We start from the raw sequence: 23988 nt of genomic DNA, 5'->3' as shown, positions 1-23988 counted from the left end.
CCATACTCTTAAATACAATGTTCCTTTATTGTAATATAATACATACTTCTTTAACAGAAGCATTAAAAAACACTTGGTGATAACAAACTGATGAAGAAAAAAAACAAAACATGTTCCTTATGTTCATGGCTTGTGTTTCTGCTGGCTGCCGTCAAAACGCACAAAAAAAATTAAACAATAACTTTTAGTACTGAGTAATTCAGTTCGTCCATTGAAAAATCTTGTGCAGATGTTTTAAACTAGTCTAACATTGGTTTCATCAGTTCTTGCTTCACACAAATGCAGCAAATAGAAATACAGCACTCAACTTTCAACCTCCATTTTGTACAATTAAGGCCCAAACCTATTAAGACAATGTGCTCCGTGCCCTCTGCTAAAACTGGCATCATTTTATAATTATAATCTCAAATTATAAAAATGACAGATTTAAAGATGTTGATCCTTTATCTGAAGATATTGGTATAAATCTGAGGAAAAACACCATTATAAACACATAAATGATTAAATGATAGCTTTAAAAATGCATCTGGGTAGCCTTTTTCTTCCAAAATTTCAATTATTTCAAAATGTTTTAGTGAACTTGTGTTAGAATTGAACAAAAATTATCCAAATTATTGATGTTCAACACCAATACAGCTTGATGTGTATGTTGGCTTCCACTAAAATACACAGAACCAAGAGACTGAACTTATAATTAGTGGTTTCCCGATTCTCAGATTTCCGTATTGATTATCCAAATATCTAAAAAGTAAATTCACAAAGAAATCTGCATTTTAACATCTCCACATGTGATCAAGGATGGCATTATTAGCAGAGGGCATTGCAACAAGGAACCAAAAGGCCAACAATCCTTCTCCATAGATTATACTGCTTAAAAAACTGGGGTAAACTCAAAAACATAACATGCAAAAATTATTAAAGAAAGACATCATCGTAATAAGCTTGAACTAATTTTGGCTCAGTGTTAAAGCACCATTTCAGTCAAAGTCATAGTGCAGAGTCGTGAAGACAGATAAATGGGCAAAAACTGGTAGATTTTTAGTGTTCTTTTGAGAATTGTAGTCATTTTGTTTAAAAATTGTATGGCTGTATTGCAGGGATAGTGTTTTAGATTGTTTTTCAAAATGCGGTACAAGTATATAAAGTTTAAATATTATCAGATTAAGGTTTGTTTTCATTTTGCTTATGATGTTGATAAAAATTGAGATGTTAATTTTGAGAAAACTGATTGCGCTCTACGTAGAAATAACTTAATGTTGAGGTAGAAGACCAATTTTCAAGGTATCAAACTATCCCTTAAAAAGTCTTAAGATTTCTTTATTCCAACCTTTGCTTTGGGTAATTATTAACTACCAATAATTATTTGCCAAAAATCTCCTACCTACTGATTCGCAGCTGCCTTTTTGAAGTTCAATATAACCTAATTCTGAATCTAGAAACAGCTTAGTAACTTATAACGTTTGTGTTTTCGAACAGTACGAGGATAAGACAGTGAAACTCATTGAGTTAACTGAACTTTTTGTCTATTTTAACACCTTGAAAACACTTTTTAACCAGCAAATTCAAAAAATATTTCTTCCCTTTTGCGCCAATGATCAATGAGTGTCCATCTACTGATAACAAAATATGAAAAATGATAATGAGAAGGAAAAAGACTAGTGTCCTTCAGTTGGATTTGCGGTCCTCTGTGTCCTCCGGGAGCACCTCTTTTGGGTCAGGGGACAGGTGCGAGTCCTGGTTCTGGTCTGGATCTGGGCTTGGGACTTCCTCTGTGGGGGTCTGGGGCTTGGTGGTCCCTGTATCTGCTGTGGGCTCTGCAGTCTGGGTACAGTTTATGGGTGCGAGCGCTACAGCAGGCTGCAAGGGACAAAAAGGACACATATGTAAGAGAGGTGGACAGATAGAGCTGCACAGTAGGAGTCTATGGGCAAGATCAGTTTTTTTTTTTTTGAGGAGTTTTAAAATTGTAAAAATAGGCAAAAGATTAATTCCAACAAAACCTGAGAAATATGAAGGACAGATCCACGCCCTTATCTGTCCATGGCCACATTATTAGGTACCCTGTGGCAAGTCTTTTGGATAATGAAACAGCTCATTGAATAATTATGACAGTTAAAGAGGGGCTATTTTACTTTTGTGGAGTAGTAACTGCTAACAAATGACATATGTAGCTCACCATATTGCCTTTTATTGTTTTGAAAATGTGACATTTGCCAAAAAGTAGGTATTAACAACTTTTATAACTTTCACTTTTGTTTTTTACGCTCTGAATCTTATTGTTTTCTGTGTATTTTAGTGGTTTTATTCTGTTTGTATTGTGTATTGTGTTGTACTGCAATTGTCCTCGTCTATTCTGTGTTTGTGTACGTTACTTTGGCCAGCTGTGAAGTTTTTAAAGCGCTTTATAAATTAAATTAGTAAGGTATAGTATGATATGCATTTAACCTCTCTCTGCAGTACGCGCTCCCCCCCTTCAGAGCGCTATCGCAATACAGTGCACCCTGCTAATGAAGCTACTGCACATCACAACAGGTTTGTCAAGTTGTGTACAGTTTTGTATCATACTTTTGCATACGTGGGAGCGTGGGTGACGTTGGCTCGTGAGCTGAGCATTGAACAAAATCTTACAGCGGTTTGAATAGAGCCCAGGACAACAAAATACTGTAAATGTGCATGGATGACATCTAAAAGCTCTTCAGGCATGTTTTTCATGAGGGAACAATGTTATAACATGGTAGAATAAATAAAAGAGTCTGCATAATACCCCCTCTTTAAGTAATTTGGAGTCCAGCGATATCTAATAATGTGACCACTAAGAATATGAATTATATACTCACAGTTGAGAGCCTTTTTACGAAGTTGTGATCAAAGGTAAATACCAGTCTATATAAACATTAAGAGTAGAGGACACTAAAGCACACCCACACTAGACCCAGGACAGAGCACAGAGAGAACCAGATGCAACGTAATATTCAAAAGATTTTACTCAACTATTTATACTAAGATTGTTTTGGTTTCTTGTGTTTTTGTTCATCCATAGAAGGAGTAGTTGGTCATATCAAACTGGTATTCACCACAAATCCATTTCCTGTCCAGAACTGGGTCAGCTCTCTGCGCCACAGCGCCACCGTGAGGCTGGTGAGCAGAGTACAAGGCACCAGGTAGAGCAAAGCGGGCTGTCCCATCTGCATCAGAGCCAGGGCCACGAAGGTGATCAGGAGCCCCACGCCGTACGCTGCGGGCACACAGGCGAGGACAGTTTACGACATGTACGCATAAAAACATGGTTGGTTTAATACCTCAGTCATCTGTGTCCTGTAGTAACAAAGCTTTAAAAAGTTATTTGGACGTCTTACTGACAACAAGACTCTGCTTTGACAATGTTCAAATCCAGGCTGAAAACTGTTTCTTAGCTGTGCATATGACTGAAATGTTTTTATTCTGTACTTGTCTATTCATTTTATTATGATTATCTATGATTTTACTGTTTGCATTATGATTTTAAAATATTTCTGTAGAGCACTCTAAGCTAATTTGCCTTACCTTGTCTTTCAATTGTAACATCAGTGATGGATTCAACATTTATATTAATCTCACTGTGTATGTAATGGTAATGTAATATTCACTTTTGTTTACTTAATCTTATTATAATCAATGTATTAATATGTGCACTTAAACTATTCTGTTTCTGAGTATTGCAGATATTATGAGTTGCAGAAGGTCATAAAGTCCTATCTACTCAATAACAGGAAACATCTTGGGCGACCATTGCTTAAGGAGGATAAACTAAGGAGGATGAAATGAGGAAGGGCAGACTGACCTTAACTCTGGCCTGAATACACTGTACTGAAGTGTTATTTTTGTGTTTCCTGTAAGCAAAAAATGAACTACTCATTTGGTAATGTTTTGCATGTTCCCCCTCCCGTTCTGAGATGAGTAGTTCCCATGTAACTAGGGCTCCTAATACTGAATAAAAGGCGTGGAGAAACGAGAGGAGACTTTAGAGAGTATTGGTTGAACGGCAAGTTACATGTAACTAAAGCTCTTCTCTCGGTACTCCCTCCACGCGTGTAAAAGATATTAATCTCTTGTCTTCTCTTTGTTATTGAATATTGAGTATAGGTGTAAAGGTGAACCTATCAATCAGCATTTTACTATTATACACAGTTGTTGATACCCTGGTAATAAAATGAATTAACAGTTAAGCAGATGGATATTGCTCTTGTATGTGACTAGTTTTATAAAATGTAATTTATGAATGATTATGAATTGAATTTAAATGAACAGGCCTACTGCTGGTTTTCTAATGTATTTTCTTTTAGCTCCGGGGCTCAAGTGTCGGCACCTAAACCTGGTGTGTGGTAATTTAATCAAGCACAAAATTATACATTTACATTATAGAGAATGGGGATTAACTCACCAATGGTGCAGGCCACAAAGTAAATCCTGGAGGTTTGCATTAAGATGTCAAACCTGTGGCAGTACGCCACTAATAAACCTGGAACGACACAGAGTGCACCGTGTTTAGTCCATGTACCAGCACATGACACTAATAGTGACAGACGCTCGTGTTATTGCTGCTAAATTTGTACAGTATTATTAGAGACAGCGGAGACAGTTTCTTCTTTTTTATGGTGAACTAAATTGGATGAAGTTTGTATTTATTATTCCTTATTAGGGTTGTCAAAAATATTGAAAATCAGATACTAATTGATACTAAAACTAATATCAAAACTAGATAGTTATTTGAGCAGGTATCAATACTGTAAAAAATATTATCAGAGTGATTCTATTACTAAAACAGGAGCATTTTTATCTTCATTCTAGTACTGAAATAAAATATTGAGTCAATTCCTTAGTATAGAAATGGACTTTGAAATTGTTGCATCGCGACAACACTATTCCTTATAATTCTACAGTAAATCAGAATAGTTATAATTTCTAAATGAGATTATAATGTGCATCATAAACGCTAACTTCCTGAAAGTGACTGTGCATATTATTTCCTCAAAGGTAAAAATAAATATAGTATTACCTGGTACTAAGATGTCCCCAAAGCCCAGCAGAGAGAAGGGCCGATCGCACAGCGCTAAAGGGGAGGAGTTTAGTCTGGGCACTTTGAGCACCATGGGTAACTGGAACACACACACATATAAGTTTATATGTGTATCTGTATTTTATGTGTGTTTTATAACTGAGAAAAACAGAGCCTAACCTTTTCATGTGTGAACGAGTCTGAGGGACCAGCTGCTACCTCCACCATGATGCTCTCACCACTCTGAACAAAAGGGCAACACAATGTAAGAAAACAGACTCTAAAAATACAGCTGTTAACTGAGGATGCCCGTGGGCTGCCACCTGCTCAACTCCATGGAGAGAATATTGCTTTGCCTGGAATGTTCCAAAGTATAAATCTCCATGGAGACAAGCAAGTAAGGCCACCCGGCCAAGTGACAGGTCAGATCTGTGGAGATGTGGACATTCACAGTAGGAATGCATGGTTGAATAAATACAGGATAGAAAGGTTTTATGACTGTGGAACATTCCAGTAGCGCAAAAACAGCAGGTTTGAATGCACCCCGCAGAGAATTTACATAGTGCACCTTTAATTTTAAATGAAAATGTACCTTTGTGAAGAACGGTGTGATAAAAACAAAGAACACATCATAGACAAACAGGACTGACAGCAGTATAGTGCAGGCCTGGAGGAAAATACACAATATATATATATATAAGTTAATCAAATCAAGTTATGTGAAAAATACGATGTACTATGTTAAGTGATGATGTCACTTCTGGGTAAAAAATGGTCCATCATTTTCAATTGGACCACAGTCCTGGAAGTGACATCACACGTAACAATGTAAAACATGTAATACTACCTTAAATGTGGACAGTCTGACTGTTTTGAGCATGTACAGACAGAAGGTGATGCCCAGTGCGTCCTGTAACACCCACGCCCACCTGAAAAAAGAGGCAAAGTCACTTCAACTATTACAATTATGAAAAATTTATGTGTTTTAAAATGTTTTCCCAATTATTGCTACTTATCATTACTACCCCGCTGTAAAAACTACTACTTCATATCACTTTTGCCAGTCTCCATCATGTTATAAAGTCCTGTATCACTGACTCACTGGTCCTCATTGCGGAACACCATCCAGGTGATGCTGACGCCGACGCAGAAGGCCGACAGCAGCAACATGCGAACCTGAGGACGCTTGTGCAGGTACGGAAGGTTATTCTCTGGGATTCTGAAGACAACAGGACACAAACGATTCACTCACACAGAGGCCAGTGTTAACTAAAGCTTAGGGAGAGGGTATATCGCCCACTTGTCTCCAGGCAAAGCAAAAACATCTCCATATAGACAAGCAGGTGGCAGATCCCTCACCAGAAAGGTTACAAAGTGCATCTTTAAAGTCACACAGTACAGCACAATTAAGTAGGTTTTGTCTCATAATTACAGTATTTTTTTTTTTTTTTTAATATAAGATGATTTAACATTAACCAAATACAAAGGATTAAGAAACATACCTGCATTTACAGAAAGGCAGTCTGCGTATGAAGGGCCAGAGGCAGCTGTAGAGCCCCACAGATGAGGCCAGGCAGAAGATGGCGATCACCCAAAATGCTGAGACAGATCAAGAAAGTTCATTCAAATATATGTTCAATATGTAAATCTACAGTAGTAGCAGTGTGTAGTAGTACCGAGGTAGTCATAGTAGAAGTAGAGTAGCACCAGCATGCTGCAGCACATGACCACAAACACACAGATCATGATGGGAGTGACGTCCACCATATCCTCCGCCTGTTTCTCTGCGCTGTCGTCTCGCTTGTGCTTCATGTAACGCCTGTGGACATTGAACAAGACTATAACATAAAAACAATAGTATAATCATATAGTACATTCTGATGCTTATCCTCAATGAAATGCAGTGTTTTCCATGCTCTACTGGCTATATCCTAAGTTAAGTAAACATGGCTTGCATAACTTTCATAAATATTTTAATCTAGGCAAAACAATAACATCTCCATGGAGACAAGCAGGTGGCAGAACCTTCACCAGAGTCATCTTTAAACTATTTTATCACATATTTTCCAGTAAACATGTGCAATCCCAATTTATTGTTATTCTTGTTTTTAGACAGTAAAGTACACTGTTAACATGACTGTACTGTGTTACAACATTTCTGGAATACGATATGTACAAATAGTAATGTGTAGTTTCTGTTTTGCACCATGAGCTGGATGGAGAGTTTTTCCTTTCAAAAGCCACAAATATGCAGTGAATGCCCAAGCCTGAGTCAAAGAGCTCTGTCACCTTTGGGAGGGATTTGACCGTGATTCAGTCCAACAAACACGACCGAGCTTTACAGGGTTATAAAGATTCAACACTCTGAATCTTACATCAGAACTTTATGATTCATCCTCCCCTGAGATACAACTTTTTTTTTTTTTACTAAGAAAACAAGAACTAGTTTGTAAACAAAAGGAAGGGAGAAAACAGATGTGGAAAAAGTGAGAGAACTGGGGACAAAACCTAATTTAATCTTTAGCAATCTTGTGACTTTAAAGAGCATAGAAAGAATACAGAAAGCAAATGATCTTCCAGTGAAAAAACATTTTAGTCTTTCTATAGTTTATAGAAATTAGCTTTGATATCATAGTATAATTAGATATTACCATTTTTGTTGAAATAAAATGGTCACACATTATTTTACATTACGTTTGATTAATTGATATTACCCCATTATGCACGATGTAAGTCACTAACATGTAACTGCATCGTACTTAGGGCTAAGAGGTTCTGGTCACGTGTGTAACATTGTGTTTTAAGAGTACTAGTCCAAGATTTGAAATGTGTTAAATAAAAGGTGTAGCCAGCTTGCCCATTGGTTGCATATTCTTACTTTTTGTTGTCTCTGCTCCCAGCCCAGTATCCTCCGATAGCCACTGTCCCAACGGCCATTAAAAAGATAATGACCATGTTGTAGTCCAGCACAGGCTCATTGGGGGCATACATGGCCACCAGCTGCCCTTTACCAAAACTCTGAAATAAAAAAAATAAACAACAACACTGGCTTCATTTTAGTTCTCAAGAGGGAGCACTGTTCTGGTTTGAGCCCAGTTTAGTCCAGATTTAGACTTGGTTTGGTTTCATCCAGGCTAAATAATACTTTAGTCCCAATTTTGATGTGAACGTACATAAATTTGCTTCATTACTCAACATGTGTGAATGAAACAAAAACCTCTACAAGTATGTTTTGTAGCACAATTTGTACACAAAGTAATTTCAAGTGCTTTACAGAAAATAAAATAAGCAAAACATATCCATCAGGGAAAACATTACTTAAACAGTCACTACGGGGCTAATATGCTTCTGTATTGCTAATGTGCATTGTGTATTCTGACTCCTTTCCAATGCAGCAGATTAGCTTTTGCAATCTGAGCTCCATAATAGGCTGAACTTCACTCCTCCCCACCCCCTCATGCATCCCCTGTCCCTGGGTCACCACGTTTCTGTTCTCTTCTTTTCCTGGACCACTTTTGAGAGATACTAACCACCATAGACCAAGAACTTTCCATTGGCTGTGGTTACACACACACACTCAAAATCAGATTATCAAATTTTTTGAGTTATTAGACTAATAAAATGACACAAACACAGCAACATCATCAGGTTTCTTTCTGGTCATGGTGCCCAAGTTTACTCTCTTTATATTTTTCTATTTGCATATCATTTCAATAATTGTTAAAGTCCAGAAATCAGATAATAATTGAACACAGACACTGTCAAAATAAAAATAAAAGCTTTCCCTATTCTCACAAGAGCTGTAGTTACGGAGATGTTATACTCATATCGCTATAATCATTAACCTGGTCTATCAAACTGCACTTCTACAACATTCTGTAATAGGTACCACAATGAACTAATCTCTAATTTGTCAGTGGTCATAAAGTTACGTCTGATCAATACTTACTCTGCTTATATCCAGCATATCTGCATAACTGAGCAGTGCAACAGGGATGTCAATCTCTTCATATTGAGTTTTGTTTCCTGCTGGTGGCGTCTGTAAACAACAAACACAAACCATAATTAATTTTCCCTTTATAATTACTAACGGTTTATCCCAGTGTCAGGGGAGTTCATTGTAAGATTACCAGTCTGTCTTTGCTGACGATGAGCAGACCCTTGGCTCCATTGATCTGGGCCAGTCTGACCTTTTCGTAGAAGGTGCAGTTTCCCCTCAGCACCATGGGGATGCGATTTGGGAAGCCCCCCTCCGGCACTTCCGACGCAGAGCACAGCACGGAGCTCGTCAAGTCATAGATCTGGAGATGGGACTGAAACATATTGGTGTAATTATTATTTATATAATATGACGTTATATATTTTACAAATATTATCCAAAATATCAGAGGTATGCTTGTTAAAAATATGATAACAAGATTCTTATTGTTGATGCTTTGAGCCATTGCCTAAGAAGGGAAATACAATACACTCGTGTCAAGTCTCAGCTATTCAAAACACACCATAATTCAACATCTCTCTTACATTCTCTATTTTGCTACTATAAGTTTTGTCAATTGAAATATTCTCAAATATTATAACAGTGGAATGTCATGGAATGTGTCACTGCCATCTTTTGAAATTTTAATGTGATTTTAACTTACAGCTTTTTTGAGGTCCTGAGGAAGCCGAGCCCACTGCGAGTTAAAGAAAATGCAATAATCTTTCCCTTTGCTTTTGTCCTTGTCACTGAAGTGAGCCATGCCATATTCTGCAACCACCTGAGAACAACAAACAGATGCAAGTCACAATAATGTACAGCACACAACGTCAAGCCATGGTACAAAGTTGTATAGGAATTGATTTAGACAGTTTAGATAATGTTCATGACAGAGAACCATCTGAGCAAGAAAATCAATGCGTTCTAAAATAGCAAATAGCTCTTGTTATCTTACCGGACTAAAGCAGCTCAAGATTATAGATATCATGGTGTTTGTACAGTGCTACCATTTTAATTACTTTCTCCATATATGCACATGAACTAGAGTTGAATTAATAATAACCATAGTTTATATAATGATGACGTAATTTTATTTTGATGTCAAGTCTTTTAGCTATTAAATACAGTCATGGGGCTTAACACATGAACACCTCTTTGTGTTAATACTGACAATATTATTAAAAGTAACAGCAGTAGCCAAAGTAGTAGCTAATGTTTGTAGTAAAAAATAGGCTACTTCTTGTTGTAGAGGCTATAATTTAGGAGAAGAGCAAAACAACAAAATTAAGGTGACCAGACATCCCTATTTCCCCAGGACAGTCCCAGTTTTGAGCCTTGAGTCCCCTGTCCCAGCAGATTTATACAAAACTAGTGATTTGTCCCAGTTTTATACAAGAAATGTCCAGGGTGTGCCTATTTTTGACCAATCTGTTCCCTTCCAACAGTAAAGAGAGGCACACTTTGTCATTTGTTTATGCAAAATACAGAAAAACTGCTTAAAAATGACCATAACACAAAGAATGACAAGATGACTATACTAATACATGTTAGTCATGACTGGGCCGCGTGCAGAACAATTTTCCTTTAATTATGCACTTGTTACTTGTCACAGTTTTATTATTAACAACCAGCAGAAACAAGGGATGTCCCAGTTTTTTATTTTGAAAATCTGGTCACCTTAAACAAAATACTATTTATAGACTCACTACAATTTTGAGCTATAACTCATAATCAATATTTTTTTTAAACAGATTTAACATAAACACATAAATACAACAACCACTAATGTTAATATCTACGGCTACATGTGGTGTCATAGCTTGGTAATTGCGTTAAAGTTAGGCTAAAATAAATCAGCTAGCTAGACACTCAAATGGAAATAATTAATTGACAGTAAAGAATAAAGAGAAAGTGTGCACGCCTGGTCCCGCTGGATGTGAGTGGAAGTTTGCTGGGCCAGTGATAAACCCGCAAGCTAATGCAGTTGTAGCAGTGCCCAAGCTAACTCTCCCCGTCTCTGCCCGGCAAAACTATTTTCCACTCAACATGTTCCGTCCTACAAGTTAAATCCGGAGATGTGTGAGCTTCAGCGGGAAGAATGCGGTTTGTCTCACCTTTTGGATGAGAAACGCCGCCCATAGCAGTGTTTTAGGAAGCCTCATGATGCCTAGCTTGTTGTTGTTTCCCCCATCGACCTCGGCTCTCTGCGCGGAGTCCCACCAGCTGTTTCCGCGGACCCGCCCTCCCGCTCCACCACGGCTGTGATTGGCTGTTAAGGAGGAACGCGACCAGGTATTCGCCTCTGATTGGTTGGGTAAATGTCAGTCAAAGAAAGTACATTTTGTTTTAATGACAGAGAAAACCATCTGTTTGCTTGTATCTCGCTTAGGCGGGGGAATGAAAGGATCCCATATTTATTGGTAAAACTGCATCATATGCCCAAAAAACACAGGTTATATTGAGTGTAGACCCCAGTTTAATGTAGACAGGTCCATTTACGCAGCAGACAGCGCTCCCTGGTGGTCTAGTGGTTAGGATTCGGCGCTCTCACCGCCGCGGCCCGGGTTCGATTCCCGGTCAGGGAACATATTTATGGTCAATAAAGTCAGTTTTCTGCGTGTGATTGTGACTAAACCAGACTCGGATACTCCAACCTGTAGCTCGCCAAAGGACTTCTGATTCTGACGTATTGGGCTGAATGAATAACATGTGTTGAAAAGTACAATTTTGATGCCTTCTATGTGCACTAATGAATGGATAATGATAATATCTGTTTCATATGCATCTAACTTCCACATCAAAGTTTGGGCGTGGCTACTATATTTACTCAGTTTTCTCTGGCGTTTCAGTTTTGTAAAGGCATCTCACCAGAGGAAAAAGGTTGGAGGCCCGGGACTAGAACAGAGACATCTACTAGTGCATACAGTAGAAGGCCTACATAATCATATAGCAGGCTGTAACAAGAATTTTGTTGATAGATTACACTTTGCAGCTGTGTGGACCCAACCCAGGTATAAATCCACTTGATGATCCAACTTGATCTTAAAATTAAGGCCTGTTTCCACCCGCCCTACTTGGTCCTTCTCTACTCTACTGTAAGTTTAGCATTACTACATCTTAAGTGAGTACTTTTTTTAATACTTCCTTGGTCCAGGTTCCATCAAATGATTAATTCTAAAGAGTAATGGAAACACAACTAGTATGGTCACTCTAATGTCAAAAACAGTAGCGTTGGTGGCTGCTTTTTGCTTGGAGTAGAGCCATTGCTTCACCGTGTCACGTTGTAGCGCTCCCTGGTGGTCTAGTGGTTAGGATTCGGCGCTCTCACCGCCGCGGCCCGGGTTCGATTCCCGGTCAGGGAAAGAAGCTTTTAGGCTTCCGTACCTAATGCCAATTAAATGACATGATAAGGCTCAGCACAATGGAACGTTAGCGGGAAATACTAGCAGTAAAGTTATGAAATCCAAATGCTTGTGTTTAGGAATAGTGTGTGGCTAAAAAAAGCCATCATATGTAATAGGCTTGTGCAATTCAATGCGTAATGGATTTGTCAAAACTTGAATGAACACCATTGTTTTCATTCATCTTTTGATTTGATTACGCAGTCTCGCTTCAGTGAGTTCATACCCTAGGCTCAGACTTGTGTTTTGGTGTTACCTGGGCCTTGTTGATAGCAGACAATATAATCTGTGTGCACAGCATGTTGCATCTTGTTATCATTGACGTAATACAGCGGCTTGAATCACTCAGTGTGAGCTCAGCCCATATGTCTGTCCTTCTGCACATTTACCTGAGTCAAGTAACCCCGAGGCACCGGAAATAGACAAAGAATGTATTTCAAAATAAAATTATTATGGTGAAAAGCCTTTATCAAATCACCAAGCATGTATTTAAAGTGAAATAGCGCTATACATTTCTTTTTTTTTTTTACTTTATATACCGAAATTATATTGATTTAGTCGGTCATTTGATTACATTAAAACGTCTAAAATGTCAAGCTATACCGGAAATAGTTTATTACACAAATAATAACTTGATTACAGTTTGTGAAATACACATACACGATCCCTCATACAGGAATGCAGCAGCGGTATCCAGCCGCAATGTAAGTTTCTCCCATCATATCTCTCTTTTTAAAACATATATTTGATTTAAAGTTTGCGATTAGGTATTTATTACACTTGCACATCATTTTTAGAAACTAGCATCTACTGTAATGCTTTTGTTCACGTTAGCTCAGCTGTTGTCAGAAAGCTAAGCTAGCAGCCGCTTGTTTCCATCAATTTTAACCTTCAATTATATTTTGTGATGTTTTGTCTCTATATATCGATTATTTCCAGTTGATTTTGTTAACTAAACTCATAGTTTGTTGTCGCTTTCTAGTACATGCGTTTGTGTGGTAGGATAAATAAGTTTTACTCCTCAAATACTGACATCAACCTATTTAAAAGTCATGATCTGTGAAAAAAAAAAATCACTTTTATAGTCAAATATTTGTTGTGTTAAATGCTCTTTGTGTTGCCGGGTGGCTAAACTCTATGCTAGACCTTTAATTGGGGAGAGATGGCTGGTTAGAGGAAGCGATGATGTAGTTGGGCTGGTATGCGGAGCTCTGACATCAGTCTAAACTCTGTGAAAACCACGCTCACTTTGCACTGGCCAAATAAGGAGCACTTCTCACTAGACTTGTACTATGAGCTGATATGTAACACTTTAATGACTTATACTTTATTTTACTCACATTTGCTGTCTTTTTGCTTCTTCTACACCTTATTACAGTAAAACCTAGTACTCCCACCAGTGATTTCACCAACCATGGATGGCTTCAGACAGGAGGATGTGGAACAGTACTATGACATGGGAGAAGAGCTGGGCAGGTATGTTTTGAATTAATTTACCTTTAAAATGCGCTTAATACAACAGCTGATACAGAATTGTCATTAATGTTTACAATGTCGCTATTGCCACAGCACTTAATAACTAATATATAATTCCCAGGTAAACTATAGTATGTCATTATAGTTTCTGTAGTAAAAATAAGTTTAGTATGATTAATGACATTAGTATCATAGTATCAGTGGAAAAATGGCTATTCTTTTTCTATTTCACTAGATCTCAAGATATATTCTGTTGGCAAAAACATGCCCCAACATCGTCCTCAACAAACTGCAGTTTGATTTTATTATGACTTTGTTTTGGGCACATTATCAAACAAATAGTATCTGTGTGTGTTTCTATGCATTTATCTCATGCACTTGTTTGTACTGTAGTAGAGGTGAAAACTTGACTCCGTCCCAAGGTGTTTTTGTCTGCAGTAATGCAGCAAAACTGTGACATCACAGCCCCCTCATGTGCCCATCCACCTCTTCTGTGGCTCAGAGCCTCAGAATAAGAGAGGTCTACTCTTTTGTATTTAAATCCCTGCATACAACTATTTTATAATAATCAGTTGATAATGTAATTTTGTTACTTACTTACTGCTTACTTACTTACTGCACCTACACTGCAGTGGTTTAGTTTGGATTGTTGTTCTGTCACTAAGAGAAAGGTTGTCTGTTTGATCACACTATTAATCATTATTTGTTTTTATACCCATGAGTAAGACACTTCTTACTCACTGACAGAAGATAGTACAACTTAGATTAACTTTAGTTTTCTCTTTAATTTTTGCAGTGGACAGTTTGCCATTGTCCGTAAGTGCAAGGAGAAGAGCTCAGGAAACGAGTACGCTGCTAAGTTCATCAAAAAACGCCGCCTCTCATCCAGTCGGAGAGGAGTGAGCCGTGAGGAGATCGAACGGGAAGTCAATATCCTCCGTGAGATTCAGCACAGCAACATTATCACGCTACACGACATCTTTGAAAACAAAACAGACGTGATCCTGATCCTGGAGCTGGTGTCCGGTGGGGAGCTCTTTGACTTTTTGGCTGAGAAAGAGTCACTGACGGAGGAGGAGGCCACTGGGTTTCTCAAACAGATCCTAGATGGAGTTCACTATCTGCACTCCAAACGCATCGCGCACTTTGACCTCAAGGTGGGCAAAGAGCTTAACTTAAAACAAATTTAAGAGATCGCTACTAAAGCCTGTTTTTTTCACTTGTATGAATTTACTGACAAGTTCTCAAAAGATGTGTAATTTAGAGAGCACTGTCTTGCTATTGTTTTTATTTGTTTAATATTCGTATGTTCAGTATTGTAACTATTATAATAACTTTTTACCTTGTGTATCTCTTTAATATTCTCTTTACAGCCTGAAAACATTATGCTGTTGGATAAAAATGTCCCTAATCCCAGAATCAAACTCATCGACTTTGGAATTGCTCATCAGATCAAAGCTGGCAATGAGTTCAAGAACATTTTTGGGACACCAGAGTTTGTCGGTAAGATCTTTTTTTTGGTATTTTTTACCTCATGTTCTCAGCATCTTGGTTAGAAACCAAAAACTCCACTCGGGTCTTCTGCATCTGGTTCAAATTAAAATGTCTCATTCCTTTGTTCTTTGCAGCTCCAGAAATAGTGAACTATGAGCCGCTGGGATTGGAGGCCGACATGTGGTGAGACATCTGTACTGTGTTTAGTGTCTACGTTTGTGCTTGTCTGTGGCTATTTCTATTCATTTTGGTTTTCTTCCTTTTACAGGAGCATTGGGGTGATCACATACATTTTGTAAGTTTCAAAATATAATTGAAGTTTAGTGTTAATTTCACCTTCAGTCATGACAGAAGTTTAGAAACTGTCCATAAGTGAGACTAACCTTGAATGTGAATCTAAAAACATTCATTTTATGGGGTAGATGGTCACCAGTCTCTCAAAGCCCCTTTACAGCAAATACCAAGAGGTGTATGGGCTTGTATAGGCGCATATATTATCTCTTGTGAAATACTGTGTCAGTGAACAGTGCTGAATGGGTTAGGTACCTAATGTACATACCTAATGTTTTTGTCCAGTAGAAAATGCTAAAATAACCTACACATTACTACATGTTAAAATACAATGATGTCACTTTTTATTTCTTTTAGGCTGAGTGGAGCATCTCCATTTTTGGGGGAAACAAAGCAGGAGACTCTGACCAACATCTCGGCTGTGAACTATGACTTTGATGAAGAGTATTTCAGTAACACAAGTGAGCTGGCCAAGGACTTCATACGCCGCCTGCTGGTCAAAGATCCAAAGTAAGAACAGGACTTAAGTGTTGTAGCTTTAATCGATAAAATTAAATAATACATTATATAAAAGTCGTAATAAGACCATCTTTTAAATGTATTTAATAAAAATGTTGTTTTGCAGGAAGAGAATGACAATAGATGATAGTCTTGAACATCCATGGATTAAGGTAATTTTACTCCATTGGTTTTGAATCTGAATGGTGAATTATCATGATTATGGGATATAGTTTTGAAATCAGATTTTGTTCTCTATTTCTTTTAAATTTATTGAATTTTAAACATATATATTTATGTTTTGCCACAGGTCATTAAGAGGAGGAATGTTCGCCAGGAGGAGCGTGACACCAAGACCGAGCGCCGCCGCCTGAAGACCACTCGTCTAAAGGAGTACACCATCAAATCCCACTCCAGCATGCCCCCCAACAACACCTACATCAACTTCGAGCGCTTCTCCCAAGTCCTGGAGGAGATCGCCGCTGCCGAGGAGGGCTTACTAGACCTGGAACGAAACCAGAAATCCTGCAGAGATGATGTGGCTGCCCTGTTGTCCATTTACGAAGAAAAGGAGAGCTGGTACAAGGAGGAAAACCTGAGCATTTCAACTGATCTTAATCACATCAGGCAGGAGCTACAGCGCACCCAGGCCCAGCGCAAGAAGAGCCAAGAGGAAACTCGTCTAACCATGCAATCGGCCAATATCTTAAAGAGGAAGTTCAGTCGTTTGGAGAACCGCTATGAGGCACTGGCAGAGCAGGTGGCATCAGAGGTGCGCTGGGTGGAAGAGCTGGTTAAGTCCATAGCAGTGGAGAAGCAGAGTTCAAGCAGCATGCCATAAGTGCAATGTAAGAATCTTAATCAATAGACATTTACATCTTTCAAGTATTGGCCGACCCGCGTCACAAATGGGGCTAGTATACATGTATAGAGCATGGGTTTGTGTTGAGATTTGGGAGTTTTTAAAATGTGTTTTATTTTATTGGACAGTAAGCACATGGAATAGGGGTGAAGAGTGCAGAGAGACATTAAGCTAATTACAGAACTTTTTGGCATAAAATGGTTAACAAATAAAATATAAAGCTATTTTCTGTCATTCCAAGCTTTTATATGCACCCTATTTACGTTTCTATACACAAAACTTGAAATTAAAATCTAACTAATAACATAATAATTAGCCAACCACATTCATAGATATTCATTGTTAGGTTTCTTTACACTTATGTGATTGGGAAAAAAAAACATATATTTTTGTCAACTGAAATACAAAATGACACAAAAATTGACAAATTCCTCCCTATTAAATTGTTATGCTTTAGTAGTAAGTGATAAATATGAAGGAAGATGAGAGGGGAATATAGGTGGGCATTTATGGAAGTAGTCATAGAGGATTTAAGTTAATTGTTGTGAGAAAAGAGGAGGCAGAAGGAGAGGGAGAAAGTCAGATGGAGGCTGGAGATTTGAGATGAGAATTTCTGGAAGTAATGGGCAAAAATTACCTGTGCTACCCTTAAAACATTTAGTTGAGCCTTATTTTGCTAATCTTTATTACTTTTACTTCAATTAATTCAAATTTCAATACAAACCCGCAGTACTAGCCCCAAACCATCTGTTGCTATAGTTAGTGCGGGTCCGATGTCATATTAAACTACTCTGCTGCTGTCTATTCACAATCACTACACCTCTCTATAACACCAGAGGCCAGCACGAAACCTTGGGAAAAAAATCATTCCTCTTTTATAACTTATTTATGATTTTTTAAAGATTTTATGTACTGTAAAATTTAGATTAGTTACTGTTATTTTGTATTTTGTTTAAATCATTTTCGATTTCAGATTATGTGGTGCTGTTTCAAACTTCTTTTCTCTCGGATATTTTGGTTCTTCATTGACAGGTTTTCATTGATATCAGGGCTGTTTATTGTTTATATTGCACTCTGTTAAGACTGAACGTTGCAGTGATTTCCAACTGATAAGAAGGGGCACAGAAAGGATGAAAATACACTGACTGAAAATGATGCAACCAAATTAAAATACACGTGCCATAAACTTTGCAGTCAACTGTTCATTTTCCCCATTGACTTTTTCCAAAAAATCTTGTGATCCTAAGATATGCAGTTTTGTGTTTGATAAATGTCATGTATATATTTCAAAATTAAAGAATTAAAGATGCACAATTTAACTTTTCTGGAGGGTGCGCTACCTGTTTGCCTTCATAGTATGGCATTAAACTTTTCTCTTTATGGAGATAATGAAAAATTTGGATAGCAATTGACCTTTTAAGACAAAATATGACATCTTATGATCAATGAAAAGTCCTCAAAATGTCACCTCTAACAGGAAGCTGCAACTCAATCAGTTGAAAACCACTGTAGTAAAAATATGCAAATTTGTTCAATACAAGAAAGACATTTATCATTACAGTGCCTCTTAATGAGTTAACCTCAATGCCTGTGTAACCACCAACTATCTCATCCATAACTTTGAACATTTGCACAATAGCCTCGCAATACCAAAAAGTGAGCATGCAATCTGTATGTAATGACTATGTTGGCATTTCTAGTTCATTTTCACCATCTCTGGACCATAGACGTACTGTATCCTATTGTATTTGTCTAAGCGTTATAGACTTTAGACATTCCATTGGGACTTGACATCCAGGCAGCACATTCCCCATTTAGAGTGAGCATAGAGAGTATTTTTCATCAGACAAATGTAAATGCACTTATAGAGAGTAAACTGTATTTTATTCAGAGCTGTAACTAAGAGCTGTGACTGTCTCGACTTGTTTCAAATAAACAAAAGTAAATCAACAATAGTCTTTCTTTCAAAGTCTTTCTTTCTATTTTTAACACATTATAAGAATGCATGTTTTTAAAGTAGTTTGGAAATTCAAATCTGTGCAGAGGTAAGGGTTGTAGAGGTGTGTTTATAAGTGTTAAAACACAGCAAAGTGGTGGAGATTAATTTGAGTATAAGATCAAAGCTTTGTTTGTCCCACTGTGAGGACCCTCTGGTGCCATGCTAAACCAGCTCGCACATGCTAAAGGAGAGGAGTCAGAAATGAAAATCATTCCAGTCAAACACAAAATGAAATATCTTGGGGTACAAATTTGTAGAAATTATTTATTGCAGCAAGAAATAAACTTGGTTAACCCCAAAATAAAGAAAAAAATAATGATACTTGTGGCTCCAAAGCAATCTAACCATCATAGGCAGTCTTGTTTTTGCATTCTAGATAACAAACATCACTACGATGTTATTTGCAATAAGCAGACCCAAAAAGCTTGGAAACTGATAAGTCCATAATTTCTCTCCACACACAACAATCAATTGCATCAATTGAAATAATGAAACTGTTCCAGCCAAAAATTGCAAAACTGTGTTGATCTGGAATAATTATTTGACAGTTAAGACTTGAGAAGTGATTTTTTCTTTGTCACTTTAACTGTTTGAATGTCATACCCTCAGGTTATCATTACTTTCTAAAATTCCCACATAATCCTAATGAAAAAGGAAAACTAGAATTATTGATATAAAAAATATTGATACAAAATGACAATTGCGATAACAAAGTTATTTAAGTTTTATATATATATATATATATATATATATATATATATATATATATATATATATATATATATATATATATATATATATATATATATATATATATATATATATATATATATATATATATATTGGTGTTGTAAATTTCATACCATTGCACAGATCTATTGCTATGTTAACATTCACACCACTGGATGTGACTAATCAGATTTTTTTTTTTTATTCTTCACACCTGTTCACAGAAAATGTTATTGGATTTGTCTTTCAAATACCACATTTACTCCACAAATCCACTATTTATCTGGCACACATCATTAGGTTTTTGATCTGTATTTGATGATCACATTTATTTTGTACATATACACACACACACACAGCCAAAATCACAATTTATTATACCCATACTCATTATACCCACTTGTCAGGACTGCTAAATGAATGGATGTGAAATAATCATTTTGTGGTGTTAAGACTTGCACAAGTTTATCACATTTTGTGTTGCCTTTTTTACAAGGTCACCAAGTGTTGCATATATTGGATAAGATTTGGACTGTTACATCTGTGCACAGTTGACTTAGTCCAAATAATAAAACTTTATTAAAAAGCATACATTACATAGATTCTTTAGAACTCCTTTTATTACATGTCAATTTGGTGGGACCTCAGATAAATGTTGGAGTGGCCTGAATGTGCAATGCGAAACTGAAAACTGTTTGGGGATCAAAATTATATTAGAGCCATCCATTGTGCTGTTGGGAATTTTTCCAAATGACAAAAGAGCAACTAGCATTTTTAATTTGCTAAAAACTTTACTCTTAATTGTCAAAAAAATGGTAACGGTCTCCTGGCTCAGACCGCTGCCCCCCACAGTTACCTAGTGGAAAAATAAAATAAAGCATGTGTATCTTATGGAGAAAATAACTGCAAGGTTACATATGAAGACAGATTTATTTATGGACAAATGGTCTTCAATTGAAGGCTATATTTCAACTGGATGACTATCATTTATAGGATTTTTTGTTATGATATAGTGTATGTGTAGTGTATATTATGAATCGTAAATGAGGAGACAATGTGAATGATTGCATCTGCACTGTAACTTTATTGGCATTTTACTTGTATTGTATTTTTACTGCTGTTTCATAACTAACTTAATAACTTGCACCAAAAATTATTTAATTAAAATAAGTTAAAAAAAAAAAAAAAAAAGAAAGAAAAAAAAAAGCATACATTATGGTCACAAATCTCTGTAAATTAAATGAATGTAAGAAGACTGCAGTCCAGACTAGGCCTGCACTGCCCTCTGGTGGTTGGTCAGTTTACCCACATCTCAACCAACTCAGTCTAATGAATACAAACATGGGAGTACATGTGCTTTTTATTTTATTTGTATGTAGTCAGGGTTTTGAGTTTGCTGATGTGAGAGCAGATTTTGAGAGCAGGGTCCAGTGATGTTCATGGTTTGGACCGGGTGCCCCTCTGTGATCAGGAGCGGAGCTGCTACATCAATCTCCTGAGAACAAAACTCCTCTGCCACCGTCACACCTCCTGAGGAAAGAGGGACAAAGAGATTCATCCAGAGATTCAGTGCAAGCAGCATATTTGTTTAGTAGTATTTTTTTCAAAATGATGAAAAATTAAGGCCGTTGCCATGGTGAATTAACAATTAAATAGCAAAACATCCTCAAAATGTTGCATATACCAAGAAGCTGAAAGCCTTGAATAAGAAAACCTACTGTCACTTTCCCATTCATAAATTTTGACAACAACTACCATGTTTGAAACTGACTACATTTCCTAAAGGCAGGATAAAACCAACAAAACAAGCTTTTATGACTCATATACTGTACAAGTATACTGACCAAGAAGGCCACACTTCAGAATTTGATATCATGGCAGGCCTGATTCTACAGTTTAGTCTATACTTCACCTTTTCTAGCCTATTATTACCTGGTAGAGATTTGATGTAGCGGTACACTTGTTGGACGGTTCGGTGCTCGGGTCGGACCTGTTTCCTCCGGAGATGTGTTCCCATGAAAACGGCAGATGGGGCCTGCTCTTTGCACTTGACCCGGGTCCTCCACTGGGTCCGTCCATTGAGTCTGTTTGGACCTGTGAATTTGTGCAGACTTCAAAATATATTACAGTAAATAGATCAAATTAAACATACAGAAACAGTTTTAATCAATGTTTTGTTTGATCACTGCCAGCTAGGCCGATAAGATTTTAACAAAAAATTACTCAACCTTATTTTGCAATCAGAACATGAAGTAAAGAGATTTTCAATGCCCAAATTTTATCTAAATGCAAAAATATTCCTCATCATTTGATATATGTATGAGGTCGAGCCCCACAGTCACATCTGGATGCTCCTGTGCTCCAGAGAGTGGCCCTGCACTGACCCCTGCGGAGCGCCTGATTTCCCAACATGCACTGGGACACTGAGAAATGACACTGAGAGACAGAAGGGGGGAAAAGGGGGCAAAGAGAGAAGGAGAGACAGAGAAAGAGAGAGAGGCATAGAGTGTTTGAGAGAGAGAAGAGAGAGAGAATGAGAGACAGAGAGATAGGAGGAGAGAGAGACAGAGAGACAGACAGAGAGAAGGTGTAAGAGAGAGGGATAGAAAGACAAAGTGAGAGAAACAGAGAGGGAGGGAGAGAGAGAGAAGAGAGAGAATGAAAGGCAGAGAGAGAGACAAAGAGAGAGAGAGATAGAGAGAGACAGAGAGAAGGAGAGAGAGACAGACAGAAGAGAGAGAATGAAACTCAGAGAGAGAGACAGAGAGAGACAAAGAGAGAGATAGAGAGGGAAAAACAGAGAGAAGGAAAGAGAAAATGAAAGTCAGAGAGAGAGAGAGAGAGAGGGGGGGGGAAAGAGATTGAGACAGAGAGAAGAGAGACAGAGAGAAGAGAGAGAATGAGAGACAGAGAGAGAGAGAGAGAGAGAGAGCTAGAGAGGGGGAGAAAGAGATTGAGAGAGAGAGAAGAGAGACAGAGTGAGACAGAGAGAGAGAGAGAGAGAGGAGAGAGAGACAGAAAGAAGAGACAGAGAATGAGAGACAGAGATGAGAGAGAGTGTGTGTAAGAGAGAGAGGAGAGACAGAGAGAAGAGAGAGAATGAAAGGCAGAGAGAGAAAGAGAGAGAGAGACAAAGAGAGAGAGAGAGAGAGAGAGAGAGAGAGAGAGACAGAGGGGGGGGGGGGGGTACAAAGAGAGATAAACAGACCTGCTTCACAAACTGGTCTTTGGTCACAGTAACGACTCTGCCAGAAGATCTCTCCTGTAGTTTGAACATCCACAAACCAGAATTAGCCCTAAAAGAAAAGAAAAACAGAGCAAATGGAAAGAGGTGTAGTAATATGGTCATTTAAATCTTCCATCTACAGTACACAATGAAAGTCTTTTACTCAAGTGTTTTTGAAAAGCCATATATTGATTCAGTGAGTCAACAGTTTGATATGAAAGATGTTTTTCACTTTTTTTTTTACAAAGTTAGGACACATTATTGATAAATTAAATTGGCTCTGTTGGTTAAATTGGCTCCACCGATAGTCACACAGTCACAGCAGCATTCATAATAAAAGCCATCGGCAAAATGTCAACACGGGGACGCCAACAGTATGTGCTTGTTCGAATATTGCTAACCTGCCAATAAATAAACTTAAACGGTGTACAATATTCAGCAAATAACAAGATACTGATTGGAATAACTTGCTGCTAAATAAAACATGCATCTCTCCAGTTCTTGCCTCTCCTCTTGAGTCTGGTTTGTTTGAGTCTTTTCTCAGTTGTTTGATCCACTCGTCCAGATTTTTTAGATCAATTTCATTTTTTTGATCCTTGTTTTTCACCATTTTGGCACAATTTGCTGTCTTTTGTTCAACCTTATCAGTTATCTTTTGAGTTGTGTGTTTTAAAAAAAATATAAAAAATGTGTTCTGTTTTGGTTGATGATTAAAAGACACTGAGTAATCATTGGTAACTGTAATAAATAAAATAATTCACCATTTCACTCACTGCTGCTTTTGTCTTTGTATTTTATTAGATGGACTACATTAACGTATACTGCCCGACACTGCAGTGAGGTAGAAGATCCCGGTGCAGTCTACCACCTGCTCTCGGTGCAGTCTATCACCTGCCCCCTCTCTATGTCAGAGAGAAAGATGCAGAGGGCGTCCTGCTGCATGTGCTGCTCTGGGACAGGTAGACGTTTCCATGGAGATGGAGGCGGACCTGTGCTGT

At 37.6% G+C, this 23988-nt stretch overlaps 2 protein-coding genes and 2 non-coding genes across 5 annotated transcripts; 3 read left to right on the top strand and 1 right to left on the bottom strand.

Moving 5' to 3' along the window:
• Positions 1-8: 8 nt before the first annotated feature.
• Positions 9-11241, bottom strand: sppl2 (signal peptide peptidase-like 2). 2 transcript variants are annotated; one of them, XM_020929091.2, is made up of 15 exons: positions 11129-11241; positions 9679-9795; positions 9166-9348; positions 8985-9074; positions 7914-8053; positions 6712-6854; positions 6538-6634; positions 6138-6254; positions 5883-5964; positions 5628-5702; positions 5216-5278; positions 5036-5135; positions 4421-4498; positions 3075-3235; positions 9-1857 (listed from the first exon to the last, which is right to left on the bottom strand). In XM_020929091.2, the coding sequence occupies exons 1-15, from the start codon at positions 11174-11176 to the stop codon at positions 1666-1668; spliced, it is 1686 nt and encodes a 561-aa protein (XP_020784750.1). In that variant the 5' UTR covers positions 11177-11241; the 3' UTR covers positions 9-1665. The 2 variants fall into 2 exon arrangements, 1 of the variants encoding a protein (XP_020784750.1); XR_002318887.2 differs by having other exon boundaries at positions 1719-1857; positions 2992-3235.
• A 286-nt stretch (positions 11242-11527) lies between these two features.
• trnae-cuc (transfer RNA glutamic acid (anticodon CUC)) lies at positions 11528-11599 on the top strand. Its single transcript has one exon. It is a non-coding gene; the product is annotated as a tRNA-Glu (tRNA).
• A 705-nt stretch (positions 11600-12304) lies between these two features.
• trnae-cuc (transfer RNA glutamic acid (anticodon CUC)) lies at positions 12305-12376 on the top strand. Its single transcript has one exon. It is a non-coding gene; the product is annotated as a tRNA-Glu (tRNA).
• A 670-nt stretch (positions 12377-13046) lies between these two features.
• Positions 13047-18991, top strand: dapk3 (death-associated protein kinase 3). Its single transcript, XM_020929092.2, has 9 exons — positions 13047-13119; positions 13794-13891; positions 14688-15048; positions 15265-15394; positions 15520-15568; positions 15654-15680; positions 16034-16186; positions 16302-16347; positions 16485-18991. Exons 2-9 carry the CDS (start codon positions 13830-13832, stop codon positions 17013-17015), a joined length of 1359 nt encoding a protein of 452 aa, XP_020784751.1. The 5' UTR covers positions 13047-13119; positions 13794-13829; the 3' UTR covers positions 17016-18991.
• The last annotated feature ends 4997 nt before the right edge of the window (positions 18992-23988 follow it).

Source organism: Boleophthalmus pectinirostris, unplaced genomic scaffold (assembly GCF_026225935.1).
Source record: "Boleophthalmus pectinirostris isolate CB_2022bp ecotype Guang Dong unplaced genomic scaffold, ASM2622593v1 HiC_scaffold_16, whole genome shotgun sequence".
NCBI classification, from domain to species: domain Eukaryota; kingdom Metazoa; phylum Chordata; class Actinopteri; order Gobiiformes; family Gobiidae; genus Boleophthalmus; species Boleophthalmus pectinirostris.
This window is presented reverse-complemented; position numbering and strand designations above follow the sequence as displayed.

What these genes read in the sequence shown, in the direction of transcription:
- sppl2 (XM_020929091.2), bottom strand. Translation starts at nt 11,176, where the DNA reads ATGAGGCTTCCTAAAACACTGCTATGGGCGGCGTTTCTCATCCAAAAG. An exon ending in CTTCTACTATGACTACCTCG is followed by an intron (nt 6,635 to 6,711) that starts GTACTACTACAC and finishes GATCTGTCTCAG; the next exon opens with CATTTTGGGTGATCGCCATC. An exon ending in TGGGGACATCTTAGTACCAG is followed by an intron (nt 4,499 to 5,035) that starts GTAATACTATAT and finishes GTGTCGTTCCAG; the next exon opens with GTTTATTAGTGGCGTACTGC.
- dapk3 (XM_020929092.2), top strand. Translation starts at nt 13,830, where the DNA reads ATGGATGGCTTCAGACAGGAGGATGTGGAACAGTACTATGACATGGGA. An exon ending in ATGGGAGAAGAGCTGGGCAG is followed by an intron (nt 13,892 to 14,687) that starts GTATGTTTTGAA and finishes TAATTTTTGCAG; the next exon opens with TGGACAGTTTGCCATTGTCC. An exon ending in CTGCTGGTCAAAGATCCAAA is followed by an intron (nt 16,187 to 16,301) that starts GTAAGAACAGGA and finishes GTTGTTTTGCAG; the next exon opens with GAAGAGAATGACAATAGATG.